The sequence below is a fragment of the Diachasmimorpha longicaudata genome, chromosome 6 (genome assembly GCF_034640455.1).
Source record: "Diachasmimorpha longicaudata isolate KC_UGA_2023 chromosome 6, iyDiaLong2, whole genome shotgun sequence".
NCBI lineage: Eukaryota > Metazoa > Arthropoda > Insecta > Hymenoptera > Braconidae > Diachasmimorpha > Diachasmimorpha longicaudata.
The window spans coordinates 138,692-155,575 of record NC_087230.1 but is presented as its reverse complement, the minus strand read 5'-3'; the positions used below and the strand labels follow the sequence as shown (position 1 = coordinate 155,575).

The following is a 16,884-nucleotide window of genomic DNA, read 5'->3' as shown; positions in this document are numbered from 1 at the left end:
CCTCACTGCCTCCCCCTCTCCCACCCCCGGAACCAGGTCCCTCGGAAATATCCCAATTCAGATATGAATTGGACCCACGCGATCACATGATTCTATTAGATTCGCTGGGTCTTTCGACAGTCGGGTCATACGCGACCCTTAAGGATCGATTCGTTCGGGCTGACATTAGGCGGAAGTTCGGGCCTCATGCCGCTTATTGGGATACGTCTAACGATTCCATGACGGTCCCTTTGACTACCATCGGTTTTCAACTCGTCCCGGAAGTGGACGATTCCATTCGCGATCGGACTCGCGAATATCTTAGAACAGGACAAAGTATGGGCATTTATCAGGATCTTATCCCCCTCAGGCAGACGCAATGCTCCCCTACCCACGACTCCCCCCAGGCTGATCACCACTCTCCCAATCGAGTCACCTTCAACCTCCCTGTCACCACTTCCCCTTACGCCCCCCCTCATACCACCACCTCCTACAACCCAATTCACCTTACTACCCCCCAACCCCTCTCTACCTACACTGATCTTCAGGTATCCCTACCCTATTCCCAGACATACCCCATTCAATCCACTCCCCGACCCTGGCCCACTACCCTTGTCCCCCCTTTCCTCTCTGCCAATTTCCCCGCTGAGTCCCATTCCACTGCCCCTCCCGCTACCTATCCACCCCCTGCTGCCGCTCACTCCACGTACAATGTGGATGAGCCGGTATTTCCTCCTCGCACCAACCCCAGATATCCCTTCCCCCCCAGTAACAGACCCCGTCTCCCTACCCGCAGACCTTCCCGCACCCTGAATTTTGCTTCCCAAATTCCTCCCCTCACCCTTAATGATTACGATCCTTCTGAACCGCCGCAACCATCCTTTCCCCATACTCCCCATCATACCACCTTCCGCGATCAGGGATCGTCGGACCCTACGTCCCGCGAACTAAAAATTAGTTCAATTTTTAAAAGAGACGGGATCACTTTCTCCGGAGCGAAAAGTGAGGACCCTTATCTCTTCTTGGACCAGATCGGTGACAGTTGCGCGGCATACAACCTCACCGAAGAGGTGACCCTTCGCGCCCTCGTCTTTGCGTTTCGGGGAAATGCAAGGACGTGGTATCGCACAGAGCACCCCTATTTGATCACCTTCGACGATTTTGTGTCGTCCTTCACTGCCACTTTCTGTCCCTTCGGAAGGGAAGACAGTATATGGCAGGATATTCGACGACGTACCCAGGCCCCCAAAGAATCACTCCGGGATTATATCATTTGTATGCGTGGTTTTTTCGCGAACCTGCACCCCCCTCCCCCTTAGCCAGACAATTGAATATCGTGCATTCCCAAATGCACCCTCGTTTGCAAGGGAGATTAAAAGAAAATCCTTTACCACCTATGCTCAGCTCTTGGAAAGCGCCCATGAGGTGGAATACACCGCTATTAATGCGTCCCGTTATCAGCCTCCCCCCTCAGCTGAAGATAGTTATGCTTCGGCCTACGCCTTCAGCATTCCCACCCCCAAAGGACACAGACGAAATACGACCCATTATTCGGCTCTGGGTGCGCAACCCTTGAGAGCCCCCGACGTTCCCCCAGCACCATTCGCCACCAATCCGTACGCCCCCCTCCTGATCATACTGTCCCCTTTCCCCGTCCTCCGCCCACACATGGAATCCCAACAAGTCCCCCTCACAGTCCTATTCCCCCAAGACGTTCCTGAACTCCCCCCACCTTCTCCACTCCTGATACCCAATATCGTTCCCCTCCCCCTTCAATGAGTCTGGCAATACCACCCCCTCCTATCACCACCCCTTATAACAGCGGATCGCTGGAGAAGTTCACCATCTTCCGCTGTCACCAACCTGGACATTTCGCCCGTGAATGTCCTATCTATCCTACCCCAATACGACGAAACCCTTCTCCCCAATATTATTCCCAGCAACCCATTCAAAACCAACCCCAACGAACCCCCCCTTCCTATCTCCATTACTCCCAACAACCATATCCCCCTCAGGGAAACTAAGATCGGAGGGGGACCAATAATACCTCCCCCCACGACCAAGACGCCCGTACCCGCGAAAACGTGTACGTTTCCAACTGACGACTGACGTGACAAAAAACCCTCCTCCAAACCCTGAATCCCGCACTCCTGATCCTCCCCCAGAAATACCTGACCCCGACCTTCCCCTTCCACCCCCTGAAAATTTTTCCGATTCCCCCATCCCAGTCACCACCCCCTCACGCCCTGAAACTAACCCCGTAAATCCTACCACTGAAAATTCCACTAAATCTCCTGCTCCCCTAGCTACTACTTCAGACCCAGTCAGCACCCCTATAAATCCCATCCCTAAACTCCCTACCCAAGCAACCTTTCCGCCTTCTCCCGTCCCCTCTACGTCGTCCCCTTTACCTTCGACCTCCTTACCCCAAACTTCCTGTATCCCCACACCCCGCCGACGCCAAAAAACCCCGATTCCCAGCAACCCTCCCCCCGAAGAGATCCCGACCCTACTGACTCTGACAGCCAATGACCAAGACAATCCTGATTTTATTACGTATGAAGATTTTTTGACCCTTGTGTATGATGACCCCTCCGAAAATAGATATTTCGCGCAGCTTAACCTTGGTAATATGAAGTTACGGACCTTGATTGATTCCGGTGCCAATCGATCTTTCATCAGCACCGAAATAGGACCCCATTTGCGGAATTACGCGGTTGACGTCGGCGAAGACGTTATGTTAGGAAGCGGGGAATCAAGGCCCCTCGAAGGATGCGTCGCAATGCGATTAATTTCCGAGTCCTATCTTAGTATTGTCCCCTTTCGACTTACCAATGCCCTAGCTTTTGATTGCGTTCTCGGGATGGACGCCCTTCAACAATTAGGACTTAACCTCGAGTGTCGCGAAAATCATCGGGATGACCCTGCCCGCCCCTTTATTACCCTAACCGCTCAACCCCTCACTATCTGGTACCCGTCAGACGGACCCGCTCCTAAACCTATCAACCTCGACAGACCCCCTCCCTGCACCCTCACCTCCCTAGTCATTATCCCAGAAGATCAATCAGCTTCTCTGAGAGAGAAATTTAAAAGCTGGATCAAACCTGCCCCAGAAGTCGCTAACGTTTGTCCCCTACTGACGATGCACATTGACACCCAAGGACATCCCCCTATACGCAGCCCCACAAGACGATACGCCCCCCAAATTTTAAAAGTTGCCCAAGAAAAGACCGAAAAATTATTGGAATAAGGGATAGTAGAACCGTCCCAAAGTGATTGGTGTAGTTGGCCCGTATTAGTTCGAAAACCTGATGACAGTTATCGACTGTGCATCGATTACCGCCCCCTCAACGCTGTTACGAAACATTTAGCCGTCCCCATGCAGAGTCTTGAAGATTTACTTGACTGTGCTCATGGAACGGTCTATGTGTCCAAAATCGATGTTAGCCAAGCCTTTCATCATATCCCCCTGGACGACGAAAGTAAGGAGAAAACTGCCTTCGCGATCCCTGGACTACCCCCCGGCTTATTTCAATATAAGCGGATGCCCTTCGGGCTGAAAAATGGCCCTACCATGTTCCAGCTCCTCACCGACATGATAATCCCCGCCCAATGGTCCACCAATGTCCGTAAGAATGCGGACGATTTCCTGATTTTTACCCGAACTCTAGAGGAACACGAATGGTTCGTTTCCCAACTCCTCAAAAGACTGCAGCATAATAACCTGACAGTAAATCCCGACAAATGTTCCTTCCTTTGTGACCGCCTCGAATTCTTTGGATATATCCTCACGCCTGACGGAGTAGCTGCTGACCCTGAGAAGACTGCCCCTATAGCCAATTACCCCCCACCCCGAAATATCAAGGAATTACAACGATTTCTTGGTATGGTAGGGTGGTATTCCCGATTCCTGCCCCAGTTATCCAACGACAAAGTCCCCCTCCTCCTCCTATTACATAAAGATCAACCCTGGACCTGGACCGACGATCAACAGACTGCTTTCGACGCCCTTAAACAGTCCCTCACCACTACCCCCGTCCTCGCCCGACACGACTTTGACAAACCCTTTACAATCCAGACTGACGCTAGTGACGTAGCCATCGGAGCCGTCCTTACGCAGGAGTCCGAATTTGGCTCTGATCATCTAAACAATAAAGCTTCCCTTGGCTCTGACCGACCCATTTATGTTGCCAGTCGAGTTCTTACCCCTGCCGAGCGAAATTACACAGTGACCGAACGAGAATGCCTCGCGGTCCTGTGGGCTATTAGAAAATTCCGCCCCTATCTCGAAGGAAGTAAATTTAGAGACATCACTGATCATGCTAGCCTGAAATGGCTAGTGAATTTCAAAAATGCCACCGGTCGAGTAGCCCGTTGGGCCCTCGAACTCCAGTCCCATAACTTTGATCTGGTCCACCGTAGAGGATCCCTTCATGTTGTCCCCGACGCCCTTTCCCGTATTTGTCCCCATACCCTAGCCGCCCTTGACCTAATGCAGTCCTCCCCTGACAGATGCGACCAGAAGAAAAAGACAGACGTCAAAGAAAATCCCCATAAATACCCTGACTGGACAGTAGACGATGACGTCCTTTATTTTTTACGCCGCTGTCCCCAGATTGACCCGACAGTCCCTGATCTGAACCGATGGAAGACCGTTCTTCCCCCGGGACTCAGACTTGCCACTATCCAAGATGCCCATGACAGTCCCTATGCCGCCCACGGAGGTATCGATAAAACATACCAAAGGGTTTCCACCTATTTGTATTGGCCGGGTATTTATCGCGACGTCGCTAAATATGTCCGAGCTTGTCCCTCCTCTCAACGATATAAATCCATTCAAACTGGACCCCGTGGATTGATGCGCGAGCGAACGACCACCGAGCCCTGGTCCACCGTCGCAGGTGATATTATGGGCCCCTTTCCCCCCAGTCGTAGCCAAAATCGATATATACTTGTCCTAGAGGACGTTTTCACCTGGTACGTAGAATTAAAGCCCCTTCGGAAGGCCACGGCAAAAAATATTTGGAAGATCCTGTACGAAACAGTGATCCTGCGCTGGGGAAAACCACCCCAGCCACCCACCTTCTTGACACGAATACGCTCTCCAGAATATTAAAGTTTCATTCGCGATCTCGAGTTGCGTATTAGACTTCGACATGAAAGATTGGCAGTTATCGCAATGGAATTTTTTCTAACACGACTGGGCAATAGAACCCGCAACGTAACGAATGGAGGACTCTTTGAGGGAAGCGCGACCACCCGCAGTTTGAACATCATCGATAGTTAGTTCGAGCGGCTCGAATTCTAAATCTTCGTCGTTATCGCCTGCATAAAGAGTAGCGTTGTCGCTTACTTGTATATTGGGCAATGAGTTATTCAACGCACTGGTCGTTGCTGTATCACTGGCCAATAAACAAGCGGTTCTATCATTCTGGCAATATGCCCTGTTGGAGGTGAAATTACAGCCTCTGGGAACATAGATCGTTGCGCACAAAATCGAATCTGTCTCGCGGATGGTTTGACATTATTACCCCATTGAGATCGCCAAAAACCGAATAGATTTTCTAGAGGATCGTGATTGAGATTTCAAGTCAGAAGGTATGGGACCCCCTCTGCTCCAAGATCTTGCCATAAAGCTAGAATACTTTTGATCGTGAACTGAAAATTGTTGAAGGTAGGTGGATTTTTCCCACCTTTAACATTTAATTTCGCGAGCCAAAGTAAAGCCTCGTTTAATGCGTCCTCTACACGCGTATCGTTAATTGATAAACCCCGCCGAAACGGATTCGAATACGAATTTGCGCGTGCATTGAGGCAATCAAAGAGTCTGTTGAATTTTTCCAGAAAGTCCGCGGTTGCAATACACGATTCGTGCTTTAAATCTCCACTCATGTGGCCCATACGTAGAGCTTGCGCCACTGAATGACTAAAAATTTGAGCCGCCATTGAAACATTCATTTTTGAAAAACGATTCATTTCGACGTGTCTATCGGTCAGCTTCGGCGCTGCCCGAACAACACTCGATTTTTCGACTTCGCGAAGCTCTCTGATTGCCCCCCAAGAAATAGTTTGCGTTACAAACTGACCCGTTCCGTCAGAAACAATACTTTCCCCATTAGAAGCCATTCCTTCGTGGTCCGAAAGCATCGCTTCGTTCTCGGAAAGGCAAGTTTCTTCCGTCGAAGGATGAGTTTGGATTTCTTGGAGCAAATAATCGTACGCGAAGAGATTTTTGCGCAATCCTTTGAGGAGATGAGGTGGATCGAAGCTAAAATGGATTTTGTGACCTTCAAATAAGTAATATTGTGCATCCCGTTCGAAAGAATCGTCAGAATTCTTAGTAACTTGCGTCAGATCATCTGCCGAGCTAGCAAGAACACTGGCCTCCTTTTTTCGGGGGACCTTTGTCATCAAAGCGTTAATGGCTACAACATTGGCCTGCGCTTGATCACAAACAATAAACTTAACTTGAAGCCCACAATCATGGATCCGATGTACAGCCTGATCTAACATGTACTTTAATACGTGACTTCGAATTGAGCCATTCACAATAAAATACGCAATGGGTTGTTTCCAAGACGATCGTAACCCCCGAATCATAAAAACCAACGCGTGATTACCGATTTTACTCGATCTACCGAACTCGCCTAAATCTTCAAAACCCGTAACGCAATCCAAACGCGAGTCATACTCTAGTAATTCGCGAAGTGACATTTCATCGAACATGAGTGTCCAATTTTTCTCATAGTCTATCATTTGCCCCACTTTCTCTCTCAATTTAGCGAAAACTACAGGGTTGAAGGCAGGAGAAATAACCGTTTGATTCATCGATTGCCGTACTAAAGTCTTGCAAGGTAACGCAATTCCTCGTTTTTTCCGTAAATACCGCTAAACTCGAGGTCCTCTGGAATGAATTTGTAACGCGAAATCTTTTTCTTTCTTATCCCACGACCGTTTCCGCGAATGACGAAGTTGCATTTTAACAATGGAAAGACTTCTTCCGCTTAAATGCTGCGCTGCACCGGAAATTACCTCTTGTACTGATAATTTCTTCGGTTTCAGTCTAGCCTTCCTCAAACGTGAATTTTTCCGAATCAACACTTTAATTTTCGCGCGTTGCTCAATGACTTTTAGCCTTTGTTCGTCAATAAGTACGCGGTGTACATCTATTTTTACCGACATTGCATCTAATTTACGTTTAGAAATTGCTTCAACCGTGTAACTTGCAACTTCAGGATGAGCATTGTGCGCCTCTCTTCTGAGAGCAGAAGGTTCATCCTGAATACGCTCATTGAGAGGAACTGTTGCTAATTACCGCAACAGCTGTGGCGCCGTTTTTTAGTCGTCTCGTACCAGCCCCTACAGTGATGTAGTCCGAGTCCTGGAAATGATCCGAACAAATGCGACAGTCACGTAATTGGGTCAGAGATAAACCGCGAAGTTGTTCATTTCCCATCCGGTCGATCCACGCGTCCGAACTGCGAAAATAATTACACCTACATCCATAATATCCTATAAGAATCTGGGGCTTAAAATCCATATTTTCTTTGAAAAGCCAGATGAAAAATGTTTTTGCAACTTCAAAAAATTAATTTATAGTTTTCACATTCGTTTTTCATTTTAAAAAATTCTCCATGAAACCTTCCACGAAACCCACCCCAAAATTCACCCCAAAATTCGACCAAAAATTCACTGCTAAACCCACCACAAAATTTACCCCAAAATTTACAGCTAAGCCCACCGCGAAACCCACCACAAAAGTCACCTCAAAAATTCACCCTGTGACGTTTGGGTTTCGGCTGTCCACTGCGATAATCCTTTTGATAGCCTAGTGGTAGTGAATCGTCCCAGGCTACTCACCAAGGGGTTATCTAATATATAAAATTCTCGTGTCACAGTTTTTATTGCCATATTCCTCCGAAACGGCGTGACCGATTTTGATGAAATTTCTTGTGCTTATTCGGTATCTATGAGAATCGGCCAACATCTATTTTTCATCCCCCTAGATGTTAGGGGTAGTCCACCCCTAAATTTTTTTTTTATTTTTTACACAAAATTTTTAATTTCTATTTTTTTATGATACAACATACAAAAATACATACAATCCTCAATTTTCACCCTTCTACGATCAACCCTTATTTTTTAATAGCCATTCCAGTAATTTAATCATTTTCCTCTCCGGTCGAGAACTGATCCATCGTCATTTAATTAGTTATCCCTGCCACATGTCTACGGGTGTCACTTCTGACCCAGTAAACAGCACGGAGTAGGGATGAGAACGCAGCCGGTCTCCTTTCTTTCTCACTCTCTACACAGTTGTCGGCCATCATTATTGTTTATGCATCAAGTGTAGTAGTAACGTTGACAATTATTATTTAGCTATCTCAGTGTAACTCTCATATTAACTTTTAATCATTCCTATTTCATCAATAATAATTAAATTATCAATTTTGGATAATATAATAATTAAATTATCAATTTTGGATGTATTTTGCACGAATAAGTAAGCTATTTTTTGTCTACACTAGAAATTACTAGGAAATTATTTATATGGCAAAACAACGTTTGCCGGGTCAGCTAGTATACAGGGTGTACAGCGGGTAGACGCGAAAAGTGAATAGGCATGTTTTGGGGGTGATTCTGAGCAGAAAAGTCCGTTTCTACTTTTCGATCGGACTCACCCCTGCAGAGATATGGGGGTGAAAAGAACGGCCAATGGGGCGCGAGCATTGCGCGGCTCTCCGTCCGTGTGCCGCGGGTAAGCAGTGTGCGTGCTTCCCCTTCTCCTCGGGCGGACGTTCCATTCCGCTACTGAGTAAGAGAGAGACAGGGGGAAAGATATTTCATGACAATCCTTTCGGGGGGGGGGGGGGGCACTAGGATGATTAAAAACCGATTATTATTTACCTTAGTATTATTTATTAAAAGACAAGATTCTGAAAACCGCGGGCATCCCCCTTGGCGTTCCAAAGCTAATTGTTTTAATGTTAATTATCTCATTATGCAATAGCCCTACAGTGGTGGTGATGGGACACTCCTGTGTCTTGTCCCCTTCTGGTGGGCCGTCGTGCCCCGTCCGGCTAGATGTCGGTGACCCCTCCGGGTTCACTCTTCTAGGAGGGGTGTCTTGATGACAGATTGGGAACAACACAAATAACCTCACTCGCGGAATATGTTAAATATGTATATATTTACTTTTAATGTTATACACTCCTTGCGCGAGTGGGTCGGTAACGCGTTATTAGATTGTCCTGAGTTGGATTTGGAGCGCGATTGCGAGCGGTGGAAGACCCAGTTTGGTCTGCTGCTGGAAGGTATCTGACTCTCTGCGAGTCTCTAAGTTTCCTCCAAGTCCAAATCGCTGTTCTAAGCAGTTACACGGCTTTTTGCACCAATTTTGTCTTGTGTCATCATTGACGCAAGACAATATTATGAGCGAATTTAAAGCTATCCCTATCGACCGGACCCTTACAGTTTTTCTCATTGCCAAAATCCCTATCAAGAAGAGTATTTATCTCTTTTCGGATTAGCGTAAGAGCAAGTTAGTGAGGTGGTTGATAGGTGCTTTCGGGGTTGGTTCTGCTGGTTACCATCCTCCCACGTCGTGTTGGAGGGGTGGTCTGGAGTAAGACATCTCCCCGTTCCAGTATGGTCTGACGATCTGCCAACCCTGGGCTCCTGTTCGTTCCGGCGGGCCGCTGATCAACGGAAGGGCCTGATATTGTTGGGTGTGTGTGACTCGATTTCGGGGGATCAGCGCACGCTGGGGGGTGAGGGGGGCGGCTGTCTCGACTGGGCGACCTGGTTCGACGGGCTCCAAGTGTTCGTCCAGCTCCACAATCTCCGTGATGGTGGCTGTAGGCGCCGGTCGTACTCCCCGAGCGAGCGTCCTCATCGGGAGGTGTACTTCTTGGTTGGGTTTTATCGCGCGTGGTCGTCGTGGTGGCGTCTGCGGCGATGGGGTCCTGGTTCTCGGTCGGCGGGGCTCGTTCTCCCTGCTTCGAGTACCTGAACAAACCCCAAGTCCCCCACATAGCGTCGCGACCTTCGACCACAGAGAGAATTTCCAACATGCCGCGGTAATCACCCCAAGAATTCCTAGCGAAATCCCCGCGTATCCTAACCCGTGTTCAACCCTCCTCAGTCTTCTGTTTGTATCCCCTTGTTTGGACAGCGCTCGGGCTTTATCGATAATGACTTGCAGCCCAAGACTGTCCCTTGTGACGCTGTCCTTGTCGTTCTGTCCAACCTGTACCGTTTGTAGTAGGCCTATATCGCCTACGAATTCCGTCAAATTGGGAATTGGGTGGGTCGTGGTGGGTCACCGCTAAACCCACCACGAAACCCACCGCTAAACCCACCACGAAACCCACCATGAAACCCACCACAAAATTCATCACAAAATTCACCCCAAAATTCACAGCTAAACCCACCACGAAACCCACCACAAAATTCACCCCAAAATTCACCGCAAAACCCACCCGACTTATGCCAATAGATTACCAGTCCATGCACGTTTTGCCTGAAATAATGGTGATGGAAATGGATTTAATTACTTACCGCACCCGATGGAACATGACATCCTGGTCACTAGAGGAATTATCACACCCACTATACACACACCTATTAAATGACGGCATTGCCCAACCCCCAGTGATATTTATTAATTGTTCACCCACTGAAACCGTTCGCGATTGGTAAAAAACAATAACGATAACGATAAAGAGCTCGGAATGATTCGTCGTTTCCTCATCGATATCAATCGACAACTGAAATCGATCGAGCGACTTTTTCGTGCCTTTAAAATCCTCTCCCTGTATTGTTTTCATGTTTTTAAAAGGCACGAGAATTCGCAGAAATCGACGGTCGCGAAACAAAACACGGGCGCGAATCGAAGTAAAAAAAAAATAGAAATCTCCGCGCAGAGAGGAAATTCAGAGTAATTTGTCGGGGAAAAAAACATTTAGTATTTAAATCATTTATTACTTTTGTGTGATAACGAGAAGATTATTGAAATAGCAATAAATATTGTAATGCTGTGTATCCGTTATTCACGTGACGTGACGTAATTTTATCTTTCAAAAATGGTGAATCATCAATCGAATTACCGTTTGATATTATTCTCATGAGGTATTTCGATTAATGATTAACCATTTATAAAAAAAAAATTGATATAATATACATAAAAAAAAAAACGATGGAGGCTGGGACCGAACTCGAGTCGAGAGCGTGCAAGTTGAACACGCTAGCTATGAGCCAGCGTATCAACTTGAAAATCAATATTTCCCTGGTAGTAGATACTAATTGGCAAACAGTTACCCCCTTAGGGTTAATTAGGGTAGTCACTTCCTGGCTAATTAAATTAATTTTTTTTATTTTAATTCGCTTTATAATAAACCCCATGTGGAAACGAGACAACACATAAGTAATTTAAAAGTAGAATGGGTGGGGGAGTAATTCTAGACAACTTTATCTGTTGCCCCACTGTTTTCTTGCCCGATGGAATTTTTTTATTTGTTAAACGGGGATGCTGCAAAATAACTGCGGCAATGGAACGCGATGGTAGCCTTAAAAAAAAAATTACAACAATTTATAGGAAATAAAAAAAAATCGGGGCTGGGATCGAAGCCGCGTCCACAGCGTGCGAATTGAGTACGCTGACTGCGCGCCAACATATCAATTTAAATATTTTATCTAGCTCTTGGTACATGTTTAACTAATTGGCCAGGTGAAAATATTTCTCACGTGACCGGGAAAAATAGATCTTTTAAATTAGTTTTTGCAAAGCTAAAAACGACATATTATGGCTGAAAAATCATAAAGAAACATTTCAAAGGCGCAAAAACCTATATCTCCACTTTCGACTTGTCCCCGTAGCAGCGGGACTGCTACTGAGGCGTTACCGGCTTGGCGGATATGCAGATACCCCAGTAGGACTCGTGGCGCCCCGTCTCCTCGGGGGTGAAATCATGTCGGTAACATGGAGAAACTGGCGTCGGTCAAACCCGCAGAACTGAGCCTCTACTTTGGTCTATCCTCTTTGGTCCCCACCATACGGTACTACTCCCCTGCGGCGGCAGAAAGAGATGACTGGTGGCGGTGGGTAAGAGGAAGGGAAGGGAAATGGAAAAAATGAACACCCGCCCGCTGCATAAAAATTATTTACTCTTCCCCTAATTAATGCCAAGGGATGAAACCAAGGGCATTCGATGGAAGAATAAATTCCTCATCTATTGAGTCCCATTCCATCCCTTAATCTAATCGAAAAGAAGAAAAAAACAGCGTTGAAAATTACAGCGCTGGAAAAAAGAAACCCGGCGATTTAATTTTCTAAAGCCCCGTTGGCCCTTTATGAGATTTTCATTTTCTCTTTCAGCGAAGAATAAAAAGAATGATCAATCGCTCATGATTTTTTTTTCTCTTTGGGTGTTCATTTTGTTAGGGATTTGATGATTTTAACCGGGTAGGGTGGATTGGAAGCGGAAGTGGAGAGATGATTTTCCAACTCGGGATGGTGACAAAAAACACGTTGATTATGCCGTAAGGCGATCCAATGTTGTTTGAAACGTATACAGAAAATCGCCAAGTTTAGCATCAGAACATTCGAGAAAATTCTGGCGACCTTGAGGGCATTGAGATTCGGGGCCAGTTCATGCAGAACAACCTCAAAGCATTCAGTTCGTGATGGAAACTTTATCAGAGCAGTTGTTATCTATCAATTATATCTAACGTCCCTATCGAGAATCTAGAGTCGGGCGTTTAGACCTGTTATGAGGAACGTATAAGTTCATCGGGGTTTTTTTGAGTACATCATCTATTAAAACCTTATTTTGTAAATTCATCGGAGTGTTAATAATTCAACGGATTATTATTGAGATACGCAACGTTATAAATTTCCACGAGGAATAGTTTGTATAATCAGGACACAAGGCTCACGCCTAATAAAATGAATCAGCAATAGGTTTAGTGGACCATTTGTGATAAAACATTATTTTCTACCACCAATTGTCCCACTTCCCCTAAATCCCGGCAAAAAACATAGTCACTCCTCAAACAAATATAATTTAACCCAAATGTACACTATTTTCACGTGATAACTTTCCAATAATGATGATGATGATAATTATACATTATTCAATGATAATGAACCAAAAATGATATAAGAAAAGATAAATCGATCCGATAAAAGCCAAGATACAAAAACCTGATAATATCCTATATTTGCGTTGTGATACTGATGAAAGATGAACACGAAGTGAAGTGAGGTCAGCGAATCCCCCCTTGACATGCGAGCCCCTTACGGAATCCTCCCGATATTGTCCGATCGACCCAGTAGTCTGGATCAGCCTCATATTTATACATTCCGCCCGCCTTCGTCATCGGAGGATGACGAATGATCCTCTGGTACTTCCTCCTCTGTGCTGACTGGTAACGGAACCACCTTGTTGATGTGTCTGGTGTAGGTAGTTGCACCTCCTGCCCCAGTGGTGATGTCTACCAACCTTGTGAGATTGTCATCACTTGGATGAACCCTTGATACTCGTCCTAGAGGCCACTTTGTTGGTGGATACCTCTCGTCAATGATGAGGACTAGTGTTCCGACCTTGATATCATCCGTTGATCTTTTCCATTTGTAGATGGTTTGATAGTGATGCATGCACTCCCGAGACCACCTGTCCCAGAATTGCTGAGCGATCCTTGCGATCATTTTCCACCTTGTAAGACCTTCCATTTTCTGATTGATAAGTGATGGCTCTAGAACTGCGTTGATGGGTTCCTCAATGATGAAATGTCCAGGTGTGAGGGCTCTGCAGTCATCAGGATCGTCTGATAGAGCGCAGAGAGGCCTCGAGTTAAGTTGAGCCTCGATTTGAGTGATAAGTGTATTGAGTTCCTCGTACGTGAGTCCCAAATTCCCCGTGAGCCTTTTTAGATGAAATTTCACAGATTTCACCGCAGCTTCCCATTTCCCACCCACGTGGGATGATTGCAGTGGGATGAAGATCCATTTTGTGCCATTTGATGCGAGTTCGTTGATGATGTAATGAATTTCCTTCCTTGATTCGTCTAAAAGGCTGCCCAGCTCATTGTCTGCTCCCATGAATGTCTTAGCATTATCACTGCTAAGTGTAGCACAGATACCTCTCCTTCCAGTGAATCGTTTGTATGTCTCGATGAATGCCTGTGATGTTAAATCTGTGAGTAGTTCCAGGTGAATTGCCGATGTGGCAAGACACACAAAAACTGCTATGTACCCATGATAGTGTCGAGCTCCTGATCCTCTCCATCTGCTGATTTTGATAGGACCTGCGTAGTCCACTCCTGCGTGTTTGAATGGCCGTGCTGATGTGATTCTTCTTGGAAGCAGCTGTCCCCTGATGGCTTGATGTCGTGCGCAGATCACGCACTTGCGAATATGCGATTTTACAGGATGACGACCCCCGATGATCCAGTATTTGTGTCTGATGTGTGCCAACGTCGCCTGTACTCCTCCATGAAAAGTTTTCCGATGAGCCTCCTCGATGACCAGTGATGTGACCCTTGATTGTCTTGGTAGAATTGATGGGTTCCTGGGTTCTGGCTGAAGAGTTGATCGTTTCAGCCGCCCGCCTAGGCGAATGGTCTGATTCTCATCCAGATAAGGAATCAACCGTGCCATTGGATGATTATTTGCGATGTCTTGTCCATTGATGAGGCGATTGATGATTGGTCCAAAACTCTCCTGTTGTGTATAGTTGATCCAAAAGATTCTGGTCTCCTCCAGTTCTTCTGGCAAGAGATCTAATTCTCTTGGGACTGGCTCCCTTCTCATGTTGTTGATGACTCTGAGGACTCTCGCCGAGATCCTGAGCAACCTGTCGAGTGTAGAGTACCTCTCCAAGAAATCTTGACGTCTCTCCAGATTCAGTGCCACCGGATGTGCAGACACTGGCCTTTCCCCCAGTGCTGCTTCTGCCGTAGATTCGATTGATGTTGATGATGATGGCCAGTTTTCCATTGATGATTTCAGTCATGATGAACCATTGCACCACAGCTGATGATTTACTAGTTGATCTGGTGATAATCCCCGTGATGCACAGTCTGGTGGGTTCTGGACTCCCCTGATATGTTTCCATTCAGCTGCTGGTAATGAGTTCTGGATTTTGATAACTCGATTCTGAACAAAATGCTTCCACCTTGATGGGTGTCCATTGATCCATGTGAGCGCCACCGTGGAGTCAGACAAAAGAAAGACTGGTAAATTCTCTTTCTCCAGCATCTTCCTGATGTAGATGACCAGATTGGTTAAGATGACAGCAGCTGTCAATTCCAAGCGAGGAATTGTCATTTTCTTAAATGGTGCGACCTTGGTTTTTGCACTCACCAAGATGACTAGTGGCTCAGATTGATGATTGTCCACTCTGATGTATACTGCGGCACCCATTGCCTGATTCGAAGCGTCAGCAAACCCATGAAGTTGGATGTTGCTTGAAGTCGATGATGTTTGAAGTCACCGTGGGATTGATATTTGATCCAGATTTGAGAATTCCTCCGTGAATTCTTTCCAACGCTTGATGTGACTCAAGGGCAGTGAACCATCCCAACCAATTTTGAGAAGCCACAGCTCTTGGATGAAGATTTTCGCCCTGATGATCACCGGTCCGAGTCCCAGAGGATCGTAAATCTGGGCGATCTCTGAGAGGATTGCCCTTTTGTTGATTTGTTCCGTTGATGGCTTCCTTGATTTATAGATGAAGCTGTCTGAATGAGGATTCCAGCACAGTCCCAATACTTTGACCGGCTTGTCCTCGAATTCGACCGCCGATGTTGATTTTGTTGATAACTGACGATCCTGTAGGATTCCTTGTTGATTCGAGATCCATTTTTGCAGTGGCATGCCGCCCGCCATGCAAAGATTGATGAGCTGCGTGATGAGTTCCTTGAGCTGTTCCTCAGAATCAGCTCCCTCATAGATATCGTCGACGTATCTCCCTTTTGTTAGAGAGACAGCCGCCAGTGGATATTGATGTCCCTCGTCCTCCACCAGTTGTTGAAGAACTCGTAGAGCCAACCATGGTGCACACGTTTGCCCATACGTCACCGTTGTCAGTTGATATGTGATGATTTTCCCCTCCTCATCGTTCCACAGGATTCTTTGGAGATCCCAATCTTCTTGATGAACCTTGATTTCACGGAACATTTTCACAATGTCCGTTCCGACGATTAATCGAAAAGTTCTCAACCAGATGAGAACGTCTGAGCCTTCCGTTTGCTGTTTTCCTCCTGCATGAAGTATCTCATTGAGTGATAATCCTGATGTTGTTTTGCTGGAACCGTTGCAGACGACCCTGAGTTTTGTGGTGATGCTGTCTTCCCTTAAGACACCGTGATGATGCAGATAGTAGCTCAGTGATGGTTCTGATTGCCCTGAGACCCGTCTCATGTATCCCAGATCCTCATATTCCTTGATGAGGTCTGTAACGAGATTTTTCCTCGGGGTTGAGAAAAACCCGTTAACTGTCCTTTCCCCTGGATTCGCAAGCAACATTTGTTGGGCGCCAGCCGCCCTTTTTACCGGAGACGATAAACCGGAGTCTCAATAAACTAATTTTTAACATCAACCGAAATTTACGAAACAAAAACCGTATAGCTTTGCTTACGAATCCATGGGAAGACCTTGAATACCCACGCTGCTCAGGGGGTAGGTTGTGGAGAGAGGGTGTAGGCGGATGGAGGTGGTTCGTCGGACTTTCATCCGCAAAAGAAAATAACAAAACCCCTAAAACTTTGAATAAATAAATTTAATTATTGCCTTTGATAATATTTCAATTAACTCTAATACATTATTTTAATAAATAATCATGACCAGAAACAAAAAAAAACTATTATCTTTTAAATAATTTTAAATAACCATAAGTGATAATA

The 16,884-nt window shown here is 46.2% G+C and overlaps 4 protein-coding genes across 4 annotated transcripts; all 4 read right to left on the bottom strand.

Annotated features, from left to right (window-relative positions):
- Positions 1–1,875: 1,875 nt before the first annotated feature.
- LOC135163465 (uncharacterized) lies at positions 1,876–2,680 on the bottom strand. The gene is made up of 2 exons (XM_064122913.1): positions 2,626–2,680; positions 1,876–2,522 (listed from the first exon to the last, which is right to left on the bottom strand). Exons 1-2 carry the CDS (start codon positions 2,678–2,680, stop codon positions 1,876–1,878), a joined length of 702 nt encoding a protein of 233 aa, XP_063978983.1.
- A 10,653-nt stretch (positions 2,681–13,333) lies between these two features.
- On the bottom strand, positions 13,334–14,977 carry LOC135163463 (uncharacterized). Its single transcript, XM_064122912.1, has one exon. The coding sequence runs from the start codon at positions 14,975–14,977 to the stop codon at positions 13,334–13,336; it is 1,644 nt and encodes a 547-aa protein (XP_063978982.1).
- A 12-nt stretch (positions 14,978–14,989) lies between these two features.
- LOC135163462 (uncharacterized) lies at positions 14,990–15,403 on the bottom strand. The gene has a single exon (XM_064122911.1). It carries the CDS (start codon positions 15,401–15,403, stop codon positions 14,990–14,992), a length of 414 nt encoding a protein of 137 aa, XP_063978981.1.
- Positions 15,404–15,469: 66 nt separating this feature from the next.
- Positions 15,470–16,507, bottom strand: LOC135163460 (uncharacterized). The gene has a single exon (XM_064122909.1). The coding sequence runs from the start codon at positions 16,505–16,507 to the stop codon at positions 15,470–15,472; it is 1,038 nt and encodes a 345-aa protein (XP_063978979.1).
- Between the last annotated feature and the right edge of the window lie 377 nt (positions 16,508–16,884).

Bases quoted from the DNA above. Each gene is read 5' to 3' on its own strand.
- LOC135163465 (XM_064122913.1), bottom strand. From the start codon at position 2,680: ATGGGGTCCTATTTCGGTGCTGATGAAAGATCGATTGGCACCGGAATC. The intron at 2,523-2,625 runs GTCCGTAACTTC...TAATAAAATCAG, and splicing joins TGGCACCGGAATCAATCAAG to GATTGTCTTGGTCATTGGCT.
- LOC135163463 (XM_064122912.1), bottom strand. From the start codon at position 14,977: ATGGAAAACTGGCCATCATCATCAACATCAATCGAATCTACGGCAGAA.
- LOC135163462 (XM_064122911.1), bottom strand. From the start codon at position 15,403: ATGGGTGCCGCAGTATACATCAGAGTGGACAATCATCAATCTGAGCCA.
- LOC135163460 (XM_064122909.1), bottom strand. From the start codon at position 16,507: ATGTTGCTTGCGAATCCAGGGGAAAGGACAGTTAACGGGTTTTTCTCA.